An 18,676-nucleotide genomic window follows, 5' to 3' on the forward strand; every position below is an offset into this window, starting at 1 on the left:
CGTCAAGGGAAGACTAACTAAGAAGATAGTTTTTGTATGTGGCAGATGCTCAGGAGCAATAAGCACTGAAATTGCGCAGAGAGCAACTTCCGCCACATTCAGGGAGAAAAACTAGAAATAGTTGATAGCTTCCGTTACCTAGGTGACCAAGTCAGTAGCGGGGGCGGGTATGTTGAAAGTGTAACTGCTAGAGTAAGAATAGCTTGGGCAAAGTTCAGAGAGCTCTTACCTCTGCTGGTGACAAAGGGCCTCTCGCTCAGAGTAAAAGGCAGACTGTATGATGCATGTGTACGAACAGCCATGCTACATGGCAGTGAAACATGGGCCGTGACTGCTGAGGATATGCGTAAGCTTGCAAGAAATGAAGCCAGTATGCTCTGATGGATGTGTAATGTCAGTGTTCATACTCGACAGAGTGTAAGTACCTTGAGAGAGAAGATGGACCTAAGAAGCATCAGTTGCGGTGTGCAAGAGAGACGTTTGCGCTGGTATGGCCATGTGGCGAGAATGAATGAAGATAGTTGTGTGAAAAAGTGCCACACCCTAGCTGTTGAGGGAACCTGTGGAAGAGGCAGACCCAGGAAAACCTGGGATGAGGTGGTGAAGCACGACCTTCGAACTTTAGGTCTCACCGAGGAAATGACTAGAGACTGAGGCCTTTGGAAGTATGCTGTGCGCGAGAAGACCTGGCAGGACAAGTGAGACCATAACCCATGGCCTCAGTCCACTTATGCATACCTTTCCTTCTTGGGACACAAAACTCTACATGTGAAGACCTGTTGAGGCAAGTGTAAATACAAGACCAAAAATCAAAAATCAAAATCGATCAACATGAATGGAAATTGTAGCTGTGATACCAGTGCCAGTGGCACATAAGAGAACCATCCGAACGTGGCCGTTGCCAGCGCCGCCCTGACTAGCTTCTGTGCCGGTGGCATGTAAAAAGCACCATCCGATCGTGGCTGATTGTGGCCATTTGCCAACCTCGTCTGGCACTTGTGCCGGTGGCACGTAAAAAGCACCCACTACACTCATGGAGTGGTTGGCGTTAGGAAGGGCATTCAGCCGTAGAAACATTGCCAGATCAGACTGGGCCTGGTGCAGCCTTCTGGCTTCCCAGACCCCAGTTGCACCGTCCAACCCATGCCAGCATGGAAAACAGACGCTAAATGATGATGATGATGATGAATACATCTACACTGAAAGAATTTCATTCATTCTTTCAAAAATTATATAACAGAATAAATAAAATCAAACAGAAGTGAATTTTTATTTGATTTTTCTTTAGATAAATAATGAAGGTGAATTGCTGTTGCAGTTAGTACTATTATTTACGCTGGAAACTACTTCATTTATGTTCATAAATATCCTTAAATACTAAAGGATATTTGTATAAAGATAATTACAGCAGCATTCATTGTATATGAAACTATGTCAAAGTAGAATTGAGCTTATCCAAAATAATTTCGCATCTAAATACTTCGTTTTTGGTATCTGATAAAACATAATAATTAAATTTCACTAATAAAGATTATTTTGATAATCATTTGCATTTATAGATTATTATCTTTAATTTTTTTATAATAATGTTTGAAAAATAATTGTTTCAAATTTAAGCACAAAACCAGCAATTTTAGTGGGATGGGGTTAGTCAATTATGTTGATCTCAGAATTTGACTGGTACTTCATTTTATTGACCCCACAAAAGGGTGACAGGCAAATGTAGCCCATGAGTGATTTGAACTCAGAGTGAAAAGAGTTAGTATATGTGCTAATGATTTTACCAACTCAACATCTTAAATATTACTTTCTACTGTAGGCACAAGGCCTGAAATTTGTGGGGAGGGGCCAGTTGATTAAATCAACCCCAGTACAAAACTAGCTCTTAATTTATCAACCCCGAAAGGATGAAAGGCAAAGTCAACCTCGGTGGAATTTGAATTCAGAATGTAAAGACAGACGAAATACCCCGAAGCATTTCTCCCAGTGTGCTAACGTTTCTTATTTCTTGATTGCCCACAAGAGGCTAAACATAGAGGGGACAAACAAGGACAGACAAAGGGATAAAGTCGATTAGATCGACCCCAGTGTGTAACTGGTACTTAATTTATCAACCCTGAAATGATGAAAGGCAAAGTCAACCTCGGCAGAATTTGAACTCACAACGTAACGGCAAACGAAATACCGCTAAGCATTTCACCCAGTGTGCTAATGTTTCTGCCAGCTCATCACCATTCAACATCTTAAATATTGCATATAGCAAGTGATAGTGACTCAGCTGCTCAGAATTACCGTCTGCACAAAATTAACAGCCAAGCTAGGATTAATACACAAACTATAGAAAGGAAAAAAAAATCTTATAAAATAATAATATTCATGTTGCCAGGAGAAATGTTGATATAGGGATTCAGTGATTATTAATCTGACAAACATAAGAAAGGGTACTGAAATTGATATAAGGTTTTCTTCTCTTAACTGCATAAGCATTTTTGTTAAGGATTTTCTTTCCCTTAATAAGATAGCATTCTCTTAACTATGGACAACATATATGGACACAACTGGTCAAGGTTAACTGAAAAGAGAATACCACATCTAATTAAAAATATGAGGTAAGTAAACATGAGAATAAGATTTCCATGGTCTTCCTTGATAAAGATTGAATACAATGAAATCTTGTACTTACTGCTGACTGAAGTCCTACAATCAAACCATTGTTGTCATATATAGGCTGTGAGAGAAGGTCATTGGGTCGCCGCCAAAGAAAACCATGATAATATTTTGCTGCAAAGAAAATTTAAAGGACCTTAGAAATATATGGGAAATAGATCAAAAATGAATTATGATTTTTAAATCTCATTCCAAAGAAGATTTTCTTGTAAAATAATTGCATTGTTTACAACAGTAAATAAATAGATCCAAAACTCAGCTCTTACAACTGAGTCTTTGTAGCTCAGCAACATTATCCAACCAACGAATGAGGAAACTAAATTTCACTTGGGACAGGAGCCATTTTAAAGGGTCCTAACCATGTTGCAAACATTTTGTTCAATTGTTCATTTGTTTTATGTTTGTCTTTCTATCCTGGCAACAGGTTGGATAGGTATTTATTTCAGGAAGCATTTTTATGGTTAGATGCTCTTCCTGTGGTTAACCCCTTTAGGCTTTCACAAGTAATGGGGTGTTTTTATTCCACTTCTTAGCAAGCAGGAATGTAAACATGATGAAAGTGTGTTTTGGCTCAGACAATCTCCGGCAAGAAGTAGAAACAATAACTTTTATGCGCATGCACACACACACACACACACACACACATTATTCACTCATTTGTTTTTGTTCTGTTTCTCAGTGCTAGCATTGATTAGACACACACACACACACATAAAGGGTAAAGACCCCCTTCGGTCATGAATGACCATGGGATTGCACCTAGAAAGTTACTCTCCTAGACACAAGTCCGGGCAAGGTTGTTTATGGAAGACCAGCAGTCGCCCATGCATACCAGCCTCCCCTCTCCACGCCACCAGTGTTATCCAAGGGAAAGACAAAGGTTGATACAGCTTGGCACCAGTGACGTCGCAACTCATTTCTACAGCTGAGTGAACTGGAGCAACATGAAATAAAGTGTCTTACTCAAGAACACAACACGCAGCCCGGTCCGGGATTCGAGCTCACAGCCTCACGATCGTAAGCTCGACGCTCTAACCACTGAGCCATGCGCCTTCACACATATATATACACACACACATATAAACAAAGCATTATTTTGCGGCCAGTTGCCCTTCCTATCACTAGCCCATACCTGCTTTTCAAGTAACAAAAACCTTGGGCACCTTTTTTGAATTCCATATGACAAACACTCATGGACATGCTTTCAAAATCAAAAAAACAGCACAGCACCCATGACTTTCAGAAACATTTTTTCACACTCAGAATTGTTGAAGCATGGAATAAACTACCTGCATCAGCCCTTAGCTGTCGAGACACTACATCTTTAAAAACTTCCATGCTTCCTGATATCTGCCAACACTACACCTGATGGGTTTTTTTTCTTAGTTGTAGTGCACCTGAGTACTGTAAACAACAATTTATTTCATATATATAAGGGAACTTTTATTTCAGACATCACTGAAGGCATAAAGTGTGTGGATGATTTTTTTTCAAGTGACAAAAATACCAGTCATAGAGAGTGACCATTTATAGAGTACAAATGTAAGTACATAAACACATACACACAAGCATGCATGCACATTCATACATATACATCATCATCATTGTTGTCCTTCTCCTCATCATCATCAGCCTCATCTTCATCATCTTCCTCCTAATAGGCACAGGTGCGACTGTGTGATTCGGAGCTGCTTCCCAACCACATAGTTCCAGGTTCAGTCCCACTGTGTGTCACCTTGGGAAAGTGTCTTCTACTATAACCTCAAGCCGACCAAAGCCTTGTGAGTGGATTGGGTAGACAGAAACTGAAAGAAGCCTGCTGTATATATATATTATATGTATATATTTATTTGCATGTCTTTGTGTCTATGTCCTCCTACCATCACTTGACAACTGATGTTGGTGTGTTTATGTACCCATAACTTAGCAGTTCAGTTAAAGAGACTGATAGCATAAGTACTAGGCTTACAAAGAATAATTCCTGAGGTTGACTGTTTCAACTGAAAACCTTTCAAAGCAGTACTCCAGCATAGCTGAAGTCAAAATGACTGAAACAGGTAGAATAAAAGAACCCTCCTCCTTATCATCATCATCATCATCACCAAAAACAACATCAGGTGTCTGTTTTCCATGCTGGCATGGGTTGGATGGTTTGACAAGATCTGCTGAGCTACAGAGCTTCACTGAGCTCTAATGTCGGCTTTGGCAAGGCTTCTATGGGTGGATGCTCTTCTTATATGACCATCACCATCAACATTTAACTTCTGTTTTCTATGCTGGCATGGGTTGGATGGCTTGGCAGGAACTTGCCAGGCCCTGCAGGTTCCAAAGTCTGTTTGGGCTTGGTTTCTTCAGCTGGAAGCCCTTCCTAATGCCAACCACATTTTTATGTGGCATTATCACCAGTGCTTTTTACATGGCACCAGCACCAACACCAGTGCTTATTATGGGACATCATGGTTTTAGGATCTCAATTCTGTTGTGGTGGGTGGGTCTTTTTGGAGTATAGCAATGCACCTCCTGTCTTCGTCCTCTGCCATCTCTTTTGTTAGGCTCAGTATTTTGAGATCAGCCTTCAATACTTTGTCCTTGTCCTCCTGGGTCTCCCTTTCCAACAATGTCCCTCCACTTCAAGTGTATACATGTGTGTGTGTGTTTGTGTATATAGTCCACTGACGAGGTCCAGAGTTTCTCAGTATAGAAGATACTCAGTAGTGCTCAAAAGATTCAAGCTTAGATTCTGATGTCTTTACAAGGGATTGAGACCACAAAATAAAGAATGGCTGTAAGAGGGATCAAGTTGAGTAGATATAGAGGCAATTATATGAATAAACGAATTAGGTACATTAATTATGTTAATTATATTAAATATAACAGTTCGAATATGAAATACAAAGTATGTATATATGTATACATGCAACATGTGAGAAAGCAAAAGGTGGAACTTTCATAAGATGAATTTCTATGTATAAATCTAGAGATATTTATATTAATAAGTCCAACTTACACAGAGTACAAATGACAGAGAAAATTAAAAGGGTGGAAGAAAGGTGTTATAAGTCCAACAGCTGTTTTGCAGGGCTCAGAGATCCATAATAATGACGGTAGATGTGATTCATCTCAATATGTGGCTGTAATGGATACAATATAATCAACATTGAATGAGACCTCCATCATCAGGGTCGGGAAGATCTTACATATCAGATCTTAATGCAGAGAAGCTCAAAGAAGTTCATACTCCCAACTATTGTAGTTGATATATTTAATATAATTAATGTACCTAATTTGTTTATTTGCATAATTACCCCCCTTCTCTTCCCCTCTCTCTCATTCCTTTCTGTCGAAGAACATAGGCTCAAAACATAAATGAATCTTCCATTTTTCCTGAGTGTCAAACTGATACACCTGCTTGTTGTTCCTACACCTGTTTTTGTCTTGTTTTTCTGTAAATTTAAAGTATATATATATATATATATATATATATATATATATATATATATATATATAACATATATATGAGGGGAAGTGTGGTTAAGAAGTTTGCTTCCCAACCACATGATTTTGGGGTTACTCCCACTGTGACACCTTGGGGAACTGATTTCTACTTTAGCCCTAGGCCAACCAAAGACTTATATGAGTGGATTTTCTGGATGGAAACTGAAAAAGCCTGTCATATATATACTTGCATGTCTGTGCATGTATGTATATATGTGCAACCACAGTTTCTGTCAAATAGTAACTTGAGTCTAACTTGAGTCATTGGTAGAAGTCACCAAGTTGCTGCACTGTGGGCCTGAGCCCAAGATTGTGAAGTGATCTTTACAGTAATGTCTGCACCTCAGCCATGCTATCACGCATCAATGTAATATTTCTATGACCATGAAAAATGAAGTGTGTTAGTCAATATATCTTTGTGGCTTACAAATTCTTTACACTTTTTACAGTTCCAACAAGGTAACAATGTGCTATTAAGTTTCTCCGAGGATTAAAATGGTTTAGTAGTGTTAACAATATGAGAGGTTTGGGAGAGTGAAGATTAGTAACAGTAGTATTTGGAAAAATTCATCTTAACTTGAAATCACTTAATGAAGTAGTGACTCCACAGAAGAAGCTGATAACATTGGCCCATTCGCAGTATTTTCCGGATTAGCAGATGTGCTTCAGGGAAAAACTATTTAGAAGTTATTTGACTGCCAAGTAGTTTCTTTACTGGAGAAGATTTGTAGACACCAATTGCATTGTGATGGTTGATTGAACAGAAGTTTTAATAAATATTTATTAAAACATTTCAGTTGATGGACTTGAACGATTTAATGCAGACTTAATTGCTTTCAGAGCCATTTCTGGTATGCCATTAGTTTTGGAGTATAGGTTGGACTTTTAATTTTCTTACTGTCAAATCAGTTTAACCATTCCTTTAACTGAAAGTTAAAGTTTTTTTCCATGTCTTTGGCTACATATTTCTCCTGCAGCTGTCTTACCAGAAATATAGCATCAGTGGTGCTTTTCCCTGGCACAAAACCAAACTGTATCTCATCTAAACTAACTCTCTCCCAAATTAGTTGGGCTATGACCCTCTCCATGAAAGATATCAGATTATTTCTGATATCTTTCCCAATATACAATCATTAAAAAGTAAATAAATTAAACTAATTTTAGTAATTATGCCTAGAATATGAAGATGATGTTATTACATAACTTTATTCAGGTTACATTCATTTCCTATGGCTAGAGGAAGTATTTCATAGCTATAAGTTAGTTTGTATGGGAGCTTTTTATGTGGCTCCAGCAACGATGAACCTGCAAGGTTAGGAATACTCAGCTGGAGAGAGATGCCGGGGACAGCCTGTGTGCAAGGATAACCATTCTTTTACTTAGCTTGACATGTCTTTTCAAGAACAGCAAAGCATCAGGAGTCTCCGTTGAGAACGACTTAAATCGAAATGACTTAAGCCAAGGTATGCCCGTATAAGTAAATATATATACATATTATTGGATATTATATGAAATGAATGGCTTATGCCTGGTAGCTTACTGGTAAAGCACAGTCACTTTCACAGGGTTCATTATGTATTTCGTTAATGTGAGACAGAAGAAGGAAGATATGAGAGTTTTTATTAATGCCTATAATTGTTCCTGCACATGATTAACCCGTTTGGTGGAATTTGTCTGGGCAGAGTGTTGTTCAAACAATGGGATCTGGGAACTTTAACTGCTCCATCAGACTGCCTTTCAGCTGGGGCTGGGAGAAAGTAGGCAAGATGATCGTTGAAGTTCCAGTGAATTGCATTTCACTCTAGCTGTGAGAAAAGTGATGACCATTTTCATGGGGAGGTATTTACTAGACAAAATACCCAAAGTATCTAGTTTTGCTGCCAGTGGTAGTAATCATTGGCTAGGCTCTGGGGCAGTTGCTAAGGAGAAGATGCTGAAGGGACCCTCTTTCAGTACACAAGAGTTAGGATGGTGTTTCACTCATGCCCCGTATGTGAAAATTTGTTGAACTTGATGAAGTGTTGTAGACAGCTTAGATCAGAAATATGTCAACTCCCCTCCCCGAGCCCTGGCCAAGTAATGTTCCACTATTGTGTATTAGTCCACCTTGTCCAGTCTTCTTTGCTGAATACCATCATCTTGCTAGCCCTTGTTTCTTCAATGCTTGAGTGAACTTCTTGGAGTATGTTTTCACTCTTTTCCTTTGGCACTTTCAATCCAGCAAATTGGGAGGCAACCTGAGCCTGATTGCCCTCATGCCACCATTCCAACTAGAGCCTCTGTCTCAACCATTCCTCTGCTACATGGAAATTGTGAGATTGGCCCATACAGAATGGTGCTGCTTAAGCTTCTTAGTAAGCTAAGACATCTCAAAAGACTTAATTTTCCCTCCAAGGTTTCCAGAATTGACACACTGACATCGTATAACAAAATAGGTAACAAAAATTCTGGACAGGGTGGCATGAAGGTACATTGAAGCTTTGAAGTGACAGGGCAGTCAAGATTTGTTGACCTTAATAAGCCAGTTCTCAACTTTTCTGCTGGTTTTGTGAATGGAAATTGTGTCATTTAGCTCTTGATTGGTTGTTCTGTCATGGTTAGAATGGCAGTGCCAGACAAGCTGAAGCAAAGCTGTTCCACCATGCTTTCTTTTCTTAGCACAAAAGACCTCAATTTTGATGATTTGAAGCTCGTCCCTGCCCATAAAATAAGCTACTCAAGTCCTTGAAAGATCCTCCTGCCACCAGTGGCTGTTGATGTTGTTGTTACGGTCAGGTCATCCATGAAAGCTCTTATGGGTGTGGATGTTGTATGACAGATTTCGACTGAGTCCTTCATGCTCCACTCCTGCTGACTTGACCACCATGTTCATGGTGAGGGTGAAAATGATTACTGGGGTGGTGCAGCCAGTTATAACACCCTTCCCCAACCTGTACTACGTGGATGCTGTAGATCCAGAGGTGACTCTCCTCTGCAAGACACAATAACAAACCAGAATGAGGTTGGGGATCTTCCTGGAGATGTGGTGTCATTGAATAACTTCTTATTCCAGCTTGTGTAGCTATATGCTTTTTGTTCTTTCTCTTTATTTGTTTCCTGTGCTCTTCTCTCCAAAGAATGATAAACGTCTTGAGGATATCTTACAGCTTAGCAAGTGGTTGATGTTCTTCATAAGTTCCCTTCTTCTCTTTGACTGCTCTCAATTCCTGCCAAAGATGTAGTATCCTGGTGGCTCCGCAGTTTTTGTTGTAGAATTTCTTGCTACCTCCTCTTCCCGGGCAGGGCTTTTTGTCTTTGCCTATTTCTGTGCAACTGAATCTGACAAATACATAGCTAACACTGATTGTTGTTTGTGCTCCCTGTCCACTCTCAGTGTAGCTCTTAAGTGTTGATCGTAGGATTTCGCACACAACTTCCACAAACTGCTGCTACTTACACTTGTTTTCCAGAGGCCATTCGATATCCTGAACAATTCCATGGAATCTCGGGTACAGGTACATGGAGGGATTCAGCACTGTTGGGTGAGTCCTGGCTGGATTCCTCCTTCATCTCACTAGGGTCTGCTCCTGTGTGTTGCACCTGATGGTATTTTTTGTTCTTTTTTAGATCATACAGGTTTTTACAACCTCCTCATCAGATGCACACTGTTTTCTTTATCTTTTTATCATTTGAATGTGTTGAAATTCGTAAGTTCTTTCTGTTGGAGATCTCATTCTCCCTACCTGTTGGCATACATACAATATGCATACATACACATATGTGTATTTACATGTTTGCCTTTTATTCTTTGAAATATCTACTGCTTGAATATAATTTTGAAATACATGGAAGTTATGAAGAAAACATCATTTAAAAAAAAATCTTGTGAGCAAGATATGGTTCTCTGTCTGTCTCTCTCTCTCTATATATATATATAACTTACTGGAAACTACAGACCAAATCTGTCACTGGTGTAAAGTTCCAACCAGACCTAGGGTGAAATGGTGGTGGAACAATGTAGTTGACAGGGCCATTAAAGCAAAGAAACAGGCCTGGAAGAACTGGAAGGGTGGCAGTAGCAAAAGACTACATTAGATAGCTAGAAGGGAAGCTAGGAAGTAGGAATACTTAGGAAGCAGAAAGGTAGAAGTTTGCCAATGTTCTGTGGCATGAGGACTTGTGGCTCGAGGTGTTTTGGTTTTCAAGACAGTCATCATCATCATCGTTGTTAAACGTCTGCTTTCCATGCTGGCATGGGTTGGACAGTTTGACTGAAGACTGGCAAGCCAGAAGGCTGCACCAGGCTCCGATCTGATCTGGCAGTGTTTCTACAGCTGGATGCCCTTCCTAACACCAACCACTCCGTGAGTGTAGTGGTGCTTTTACGTGCCGCTGGCATGAGAACCAGTCAGGCGGTACTTGCAACATTCACGCTCAAAAGGTGTTTTTTACATGCCATCTGCATGGGATCCAGTCCAGCGGCACTGGCAACGACCATGCTCAGATGTTGTTTTCCACATGCCACAGGCACATGTACCAGTAAGGCGACATTGTAAGAGAGAAGTGAGTTTGCATGGATGATAGTTCACTTGCAGTCAGTGAATCTGCAAAGAAAGAGGCTTGAAAGTGCCGCTATGAAAGACTGCTAAATGTAAGGAACACATGGGAGAAGGAGAGTCTGCCTAATGTGTACCCAACAGAAGGACCAGCTATCCAAATAGACAGTAATTTGGTACGTAAAGTTATATGTAGGATATGAAGACAGGAAAAGCCCCTTGCCTATCAGAAATCACTGCTGAGATGCTTAAAATATCTAACAGAGTAGGATATGGTCTAGTCGCTCTTATAGTTGATCAGGTTGTCCATGAGGGAGTCATACCCAATGACTGGTATAGGAGCATTAATAATCAACTGCTACAAAGGTAAATGTGATGTCCTTGTCAGAAATAATTACAGAGGTATCCAGTTGTTGGACAAGGTGTTAAAAGTTACAGAAAGGGTTATAGCTTTATTTAATTAGGAAGAGAGTTAGTCTAAATGAGATGCAGGACTGTCTGCAGCTAAAAAATAACCTGTAAAATTATGCAAAGATTGTCATTGTGATATTCCCTACTTACAAGAAAACCACTGTAAATCAAAACCTTTTGTTCTTATGTGCAAGGTATACCCACTCTCATAGGAAGAGCACATGAGACATATGGGAACATCATTAAAAAAAACCCCAAAAAACAGAACAACCACTTGAGTAACATCAAAAAGCAAGAAAAGCAATATTGAAGCCCCAGCTGTTTTGCTCCATCACCTCAGTGCACAATCTGTTTCCCACACCCCTAAAAATGCCTAAAATATCATCTAGAAAAGCAAAGATCATGATTGGAAATTTCAATAGCCACAATATGTAGTAGAGACACAAGGACGACAACCAGCACAGAGAGAAATGCAGTTGAAGTAGGGGCTGAAAGCAACAAGATTAATTTGATCCACAATACTAAACAACCAAAGTCATTCTACAGGAGATAATTACAGCCAAAGTACATGGCTTCATTAATTCTCACTAGCTATTCATCTATTCCTAGCTTCTGCCATAACCACCAGATCAGGGACTGAAGGTACCTGTCAAAGGCTTTCACCTGGTCCCCAGATGCCTAATAGAGCAATTTAGATTTAGAAAGATATTGTGATGCTTGCAAATGTTGTCGGTGTTTGAAGTTTGAAGAGGATGACATGGCTGAGTTGCTAGTGTTTCATTGAGATAGATTATTTAATGAGGAGCTGATGCTGTTTAAAGAAGAAGATGAGAATACAGAAATTCCACCGAGTTCACACACTGAGCTGTACAAAGAGATGATGCATCATAAGCACCAAACAAGTCTGGATAAGTCTTTTGTTCCCTCAAGTAGATATTGAGATATTGATTACGATGAACTATAAGACAAAAGACAGAGTTCCTCATCCTTCGAGTAACTTGCATTTCACCACCTCCACTTTCTCTGAAACAGTAATCAACATCTTCTGTGGTAAAAACATACCCTACTATCAAATTATTTATTCTTATTTATTCCCTAAAATGTTTCTCTCCTGATGTTTTCATGTATGGATATTGTATTGTGTATATTTATTTAGAAATTATTTCTATGCATAAAAATGACTGTGCAGCTTGTTTGTTTTCCTTTTTTTTTGTTGAAAAACATGTTATAACCCATTATAACAAAATGATTTTCCTATTTCAGGATTTTTGAGTTAGGACAATTTTTTCTTCCATAACATGATGGATTTTTGTATTCTAATCCTAGTATGCAACATGATCAGGTAACAGGAACACCAGAAGAAGGGAACACAAACAACTGCAAGTATTTCACAACCTTTTCTTAGTTAAGGTAATTTGTTTAAATGTTTTCTTCTTCATAGGAGTAGGACATATTATAAGAGATCAATATTATCTCTTTCCTTCGTTCACCCCTCTATTTCATTGTTTTACCTCTTTTGCTGCTCACCCCCACTTATCTATTCTCCTTTATTTTATTTTCTCCAGGTTTTGCCTTAAGAAGGAGAGCTTTTTGCTTTTTTGTCCTTGACCATTAGGGAATGAAAAATTTTGAATCTTCAGCTTAAAATACGATATCAAATAAGTAGAAATATATTAGTTTCATATTGGAGAGATTTTATTATGGATGTTAGTTACACATGTGGGATTAATATTTAAAATATAACAATCCGATGGCGAACTTTTTAAAAATGAGGTTAGAGTTGTGTTCTAAAATTCCGATGGTCACACTAAAGCATTTGCACAGAGAATAAAACCATAAAACTGCATCTTGTGTTTGTTTAAAGAGCTGAAACAAGTTTGAAATGTTTGTTTAAGTACAGGAGTTTAGGTCATATCTAAACTGATAGAGCAGGAGAAGTAAGTGAAAATAATGGGATTCAAAGCAATAGCAGCTGAATAGGAGGAGACCTTGTATGGTTATCTGAAAACAATTGATTGAAACAGGAAACACTTACTTCGACATATACTATTTTTTCTTTGATACTGATGTTTTTCTGCTTCTTGTGCTGTGCGTGGTGGTGTGTACCATCTTCCATATCTCACTGAAAAAAATTTGGAAAATATAAACGGTATGGATTATTTCTGTATTTGACTCAAATTAATTGAAAAAGGCAAATATTATAAGTTTTAAAGGTAATAACAAGTCAGAAATACTTTTAAGCTTCAGTGATTAAAAAATAAAGCATTTTAATGCAGAATAGATAAAAAAAATAATGGTGGTGCTCTAGAGTGGCCAAAACTTATTGATTGAAATGAGTAAAGGAATAAAGAAGAAAAACCACTTACAACAAAGGCTTAATAGACTTTATAAGCGTAAAATGGATTTTAGCTAGACTCTAATTTAATATCAATTTTATACTTATACTTTACAAATATAATTTTAGTTAGAATAACTGCGTTATGCAATATTTACACCAGCAGTTTACATTCCATGTGAATAAAATCAAATTTGTCATGCTTCCCCAAAAGATTTTGATGCAATTTCTACATGTAGATTCAAATAATTTCTTGGGTTTTAATACTGCAACATGTAATGGCCACTTCATTTTTCTTTTTGTCATTTTAAAAATAGTTTTTGTGTCTTTGTAAATTTTAAAGTCAATCGAAATCATCATCATCATCATCATCATCATTGTTTAATGCCTGCTTTCCATGCTGGTGTGGGTTGGATGGTTTGACATGGAACTGTCCAGACTACAATTGTCTGCTGTGGCATGGTTTCTATGGTTGGATGCCCTTCCTAATGCCAACCCCTTGGCAGATGTGTGCTGGGTGCTTTACGCAGCACCGGCACCTAATGTGATGGGTCTGTATGTATGGAAGACAGCAATTCTACTTAGCTTGAGATGTCTTATCAAGTACAGCAAATTGCCACATCTGCCTATCCCTTGTGATTTTCTCAGTGAGGCCCAGCGTCCCAAGATCCTTTTTCACCACTTTGTCCCATGTCTTCCTAGTTTTCCTCTTAATTCATTTACACTCTGTTGTGCATGCACACTGACGTTACCCATCCAGCAGAACACACTAGCTTGAAATGTTAGTCCTAATTTGAAGAGCTGTCTGCATAAGTCTTTTGTTGAAAGAAATGTTTCTTATTTAGACTACAAACCAACGAATACCTCAATAACATTATAATCATCATCACAAACAATGGTTTATCATTAACCAAAATATATTACACTATTGAATATCCAGTCTGACATACATTTCTCCCATTACTGTTTATAATGTTGGAAGTTAATATTTTAGTATTGACTTGTTTAAAAATAGATTTAATGTTTCCCTTTATTTAAAGAAAGGAGAAGGGTTACATTTAAACTGATAGTTAGGGACTAAACACCAGTTAATATTGCAATTGGAAAATCATAATTTAAACCAAAAGATACCTGCTGATGATATTAACAACCTATCAACCTAGGGCCAACTTATCCACACACATATAAGATAAATCTTGAGTTTAAACAAAACATTTGTCTGCATTTTACAGCTTACACAAGCAGAGGCATTCAATGGTAATATCAGTTTTATGGGGTGGTGTGTGAAGAACATATGACTGGGTCAGGGAAGGAAGATTTAAGGAGTGACAGTAATAAGGAGACAATGTGCAGTAAGGAGATAAATTGTATCATTTACTGCAACTGGGTGAGTGGTGCTGTAGTTAGAATGATGGACGGATCAGTGTTTGAAGATTTTGTGGGGTAAAGGTTTGATAGAACTGAATTTTTGCTGATACAGTCAGGTCTTCTCAAGGACTGCATATATCTTGTGCCTTTATCTTCTTCATGGTCCTCTATATCTTGAGGTCAGCCTTCACCACTTCACCCCACATCTTCTGGGGTGGGGGTCTTCCTCTTCCGATGGATCTGTTCATGCTTAGTGATCAATATTTCCTTATGTTGCTCTTCTCATCCATTCACATCATATGATTGTACCACTCTTCTTTCTTGTACATACATTTCATGTCTCTTTTGTCCAGTTTTTCTCCCAACACATTTCTTTGTCATACATGTACATTGACTTTGCCCATCCACTGGAACAAGCTAGCTTCATTTTTTTTTAGTCCTTGCATGTCTTATACATTCAAAGCCTACATTTCACTACCATGTAACACTTCTTTGCATACACAAGCATCATATATTCTGCCTTTTACTCTGAAAGAGGGTAACCTTTTGTTAGCAACAAAGGTAATAACTCTCTGAACTTTTTCCAGAAAGTTCTTATTCTAGCAACTACATTTTCAGAACATCCTCCTCCACTGCTAATTAGAACATGTAAGTAATAGAAGCTATCCATAACTTCTAAGGATCCTCTAGGGCATTTAAGGAAATCTGTTTCTTGTGTGTTCTTAGAGTTCATTGTTCCTGCACACCTGTCACACACAGACAACTTTCTCTGTTAATCTGCCAGTGATTCCACTGCACCTCTATGTATTCATAATTTGCATTAAGTACACTATATGTAATTTCTACCAACACCTCTTCTTCACATTGAACAGGGCCATTTATCTAGAGAGCTTAGTGCACTGTCAGCTTTCTTGGTTATTAGAACCTTTTTCAAAGTTAACTTTAAAACCCTTTAATTCTGAGCTTTTCTTCCATACCTAGAATTTTATTTCTAATTCTGCTAAAGTTTTGACTATAAGTACAAGGTCATCAACAAAGAGGAACTTCCACAGGGAACCAATTTTAAACTCCTTTGTTATGACTGGAACAACTTTGATAAATAGAAAGGGACTGATAACTGATCCCTGGTAAAGTCCTATATGCACACCAAATTTAATGATGCACTTAATACTAACTCTCACCTTACTGGGAGTACCTTGTACATGGATCTCACCAGCCATTCATTTACTTTTAGCTTCTATAACAACAACCAGATCAAAGAGTGAGGGACTCTGTTAAAGGCTTTCTCCAGGTAACTGAATGCTGAGTATAGCAGTTTAGCTTAGAATAAATACTTCTCCTGCAGCTGCCTTACTAGAAAGAGTGCATCAATAGTACTTCTCCCATGTGCAAAACTAAACTAAATCTAATCTAGCAATAACTCTTTCTGTAACTTTCATGACCTGGTCTAGCAAGTTGGTATCTTTGTGGATTACTTCTCTATAGTGCATCTAATGCAACTAACTACTTGTAACATCTGACTACAAGCTGTGCTACTAGTTGATGGGGATCATGCACTGTGGACTAGTACTGAGAAATTATAGGATAAAATCTTGAAACCAAATAATCTGGAGAAAAAGGTATGACAGACAGATTTGGTGTGCAAGGGTGAGATGGTAACTCAAGAAAATTACTGAACAGAGGTCTTGTGAGTCACGTTTTGTAGTCAGTGATTGAAAAGATGAACAGTACAACCTGTACTATGAACCCTGACTGGTTGGGATTGATTGCTCATCCACACTGAAAGTTGACTGATTGATTACTGGGAAGTATCATACCTAATAACTGGTGTTGTAGTACCATTATCACCTGCTACATGGTAAAGGAAATGCTCTGGGACAAAGGAATGAAGTTGTTGGATCACAATACGAAAGTAACAGAAAGTGTTATAATACTAGAGAATTAGCTTAAATAAGATGCAGTTCAGGTTTATACTAGAACAGGATACTATTGAAACCCTCTTTCAAAGAGATAACTTACAGGAGTTCTTAGCTAAGATTAAGGCAGGCACTGTATCTAGTGTTTGTCGGTCTGGAAGATGACTTTGACAGAGTACCACATTCTGTAGTCTTATGATTGCTAAGAAAAGTAGGTACTCATGACTAAGCAGTGCAATATGTGTACAAGTACCACCAGTAAGTTGAGCATTAGCAATGATCTCTCAAATAACCAGAGAAGATATTTCAAGCATGGAAATAATAGAAAGACCTCAAAATAAACCTAACAAACTTTCAGTTTTCATGAAAGAAACCAAGAGTCTGGATTCTACTGGTATTAGAGAGGTCACAATGTCCTTTACACCAAAGAGTGGGGGGTAGGAACTTGTAATATATATGTGATGTACCCTGTAGGTTCAAATGATGCAGTGGGATTACAAGTGGGCTGACAGAAGAAATAATTTGTATTTTGGAGATACACAAGATAGACATGATATTTTTGTTCAAATTCTTGGAATATTCTCTGTCAGTAGTTGATATGTTTCTAAGGTAACCTATTGATAGTGATAGTGAGCATTCTGAAAACATAAAATCCAATGTAAGGAGCTATTACCTCTGCTGGCAATGAGAGGTTTCTTTCTCTGAACAAAGGGTTGTAGGATATTTGTTTACAAAGTGTGATGTATTATCTGCTAATCAATTGTAATATGCAAGAGAGACTACTGTGCTAATACAGACATGTGATGTGTATGGATGTTGGTAGCTGGGTAAAGAAGTATCAAGCTTAGGGCAAGGAACATGTAAAAAAAGAAAGACTAAGAAGAACATGGGTAGAAGTGATAAAGGCTGATCTCTGGAAGCCGAAGCAGATAAAACAAAAGGTCAAAGGTTAGCAAGTTGTGAGATACTGTATAGGTGACAATCCACTCAATCCATGCCAGCATAGAAAAACTGATGTAAAAATGGAGTTGTTGTCATTCTTGACGATGATGATGGTGGTGGAACATCAGAGTATATTCAACAACTATTTATAATTATTACCTGAATATAATAAAAATGCTAGCACACAAGAAATAAAATACAAATTAAAAAAGAAATTAAGGAACAGGCGATAGCTACAAATTACCTTGTAAACAAGAGGGACAAAGATACCAGCAAAACTCCATGTTGGGATAAGACAATGTTGGCCCTGCTCTGGCAGTGTGGAAGATATCACCTACATCATCAGTAGCTTCCCCAAGATGTCTATGAAATTCTTATTTGTACCTTTCATCATAGGTGCATTAGGTTATATACCAACAAATATGCACAAAATCCTAAAAATACTCACTTTCATGGGGAAAGAGCAAATGAAACTGGTGCAGATTCTCCAAATCCAATCAATTAATGGCACAGTAAATATTTGCAAGACATTACAAAAATTTCCCATGAGATACTAATGTGAATAGATGCACACACTTAGGTGTCTGCATCAACAGTTCAGCTAATGCACCAGCTGAGCCACATATTCACAAACACTGGGACCTCTTCCCACTCAGAAAGTTTTATCACTTTACTAGCATCTGGCTTTAGCTCTCTCAAGAACTTAAATAAACTCAAAGAAAAAGCATGCCTGCATGCATGCACATGTGCATGTGCACACAAACATGCACACGCACACACATACACACATGCACACACACATACACACACACACAAAGAGAGTTGGAATAAGAGACATGAAATGTTGCACAAAGTTATTTCCTTGAACCACAAATTTAAGACTTAAAATTTTACCCTAAAAATTAAAAGAAAATATTTTTCTCAAATTATTTTCATATTTTTTTTGCACACTATTCCTATTCTTTTCTCTCCTCTTATCTTCTGCTTTTTTCTATGGATATAATACT

The 18,676-nt window shown here is 38.1% G+C and overlaps 1 protein-coding gene across 1 annotated transcript in view; it reads right to left on the reverse strand.

Moving 5' to 3' along the window:
• Positions 1 to 13,252, reverse strand: part of LOC115212229 — a gene marked incomplete at its 5' end in the record, with an annotated part of 45,400 nt that extends 32,148 nt beyond the window's left edge. Inside the window, 2 exons of the mRNA XM_029781067.2 lie at positions 2,684 to 2,781; positions 13,144 to 13,252. Of these exons, the coding sequence (XP_029636927.2) occupies positions 2,684 to 2,781; positions 13,144 to 13,252 (207 nt within the window). The remainder of the gene's footprint in view (positions 1 to 2,683; positions 2,782 to 13,143) is intronic.
• Positions 13,253 to 18,676: the final 5,424 nt, after the last annotated feature.

The sequence above is a fragment of the Octopus sinensis genome, linkage group LG5, assembly GCF_006345805.1.
Source record: "Octopus sinensis linkage group LG5, ASM634580v1, whole genome shotgun sequence".
In the NCBI taxonomy this organism is placed as follows: Eukaryota; Metazoa; Mollusca; class Cephalopoda; order Octopoda; family Octopodidae; genus Octopus; species Octopus sinensis.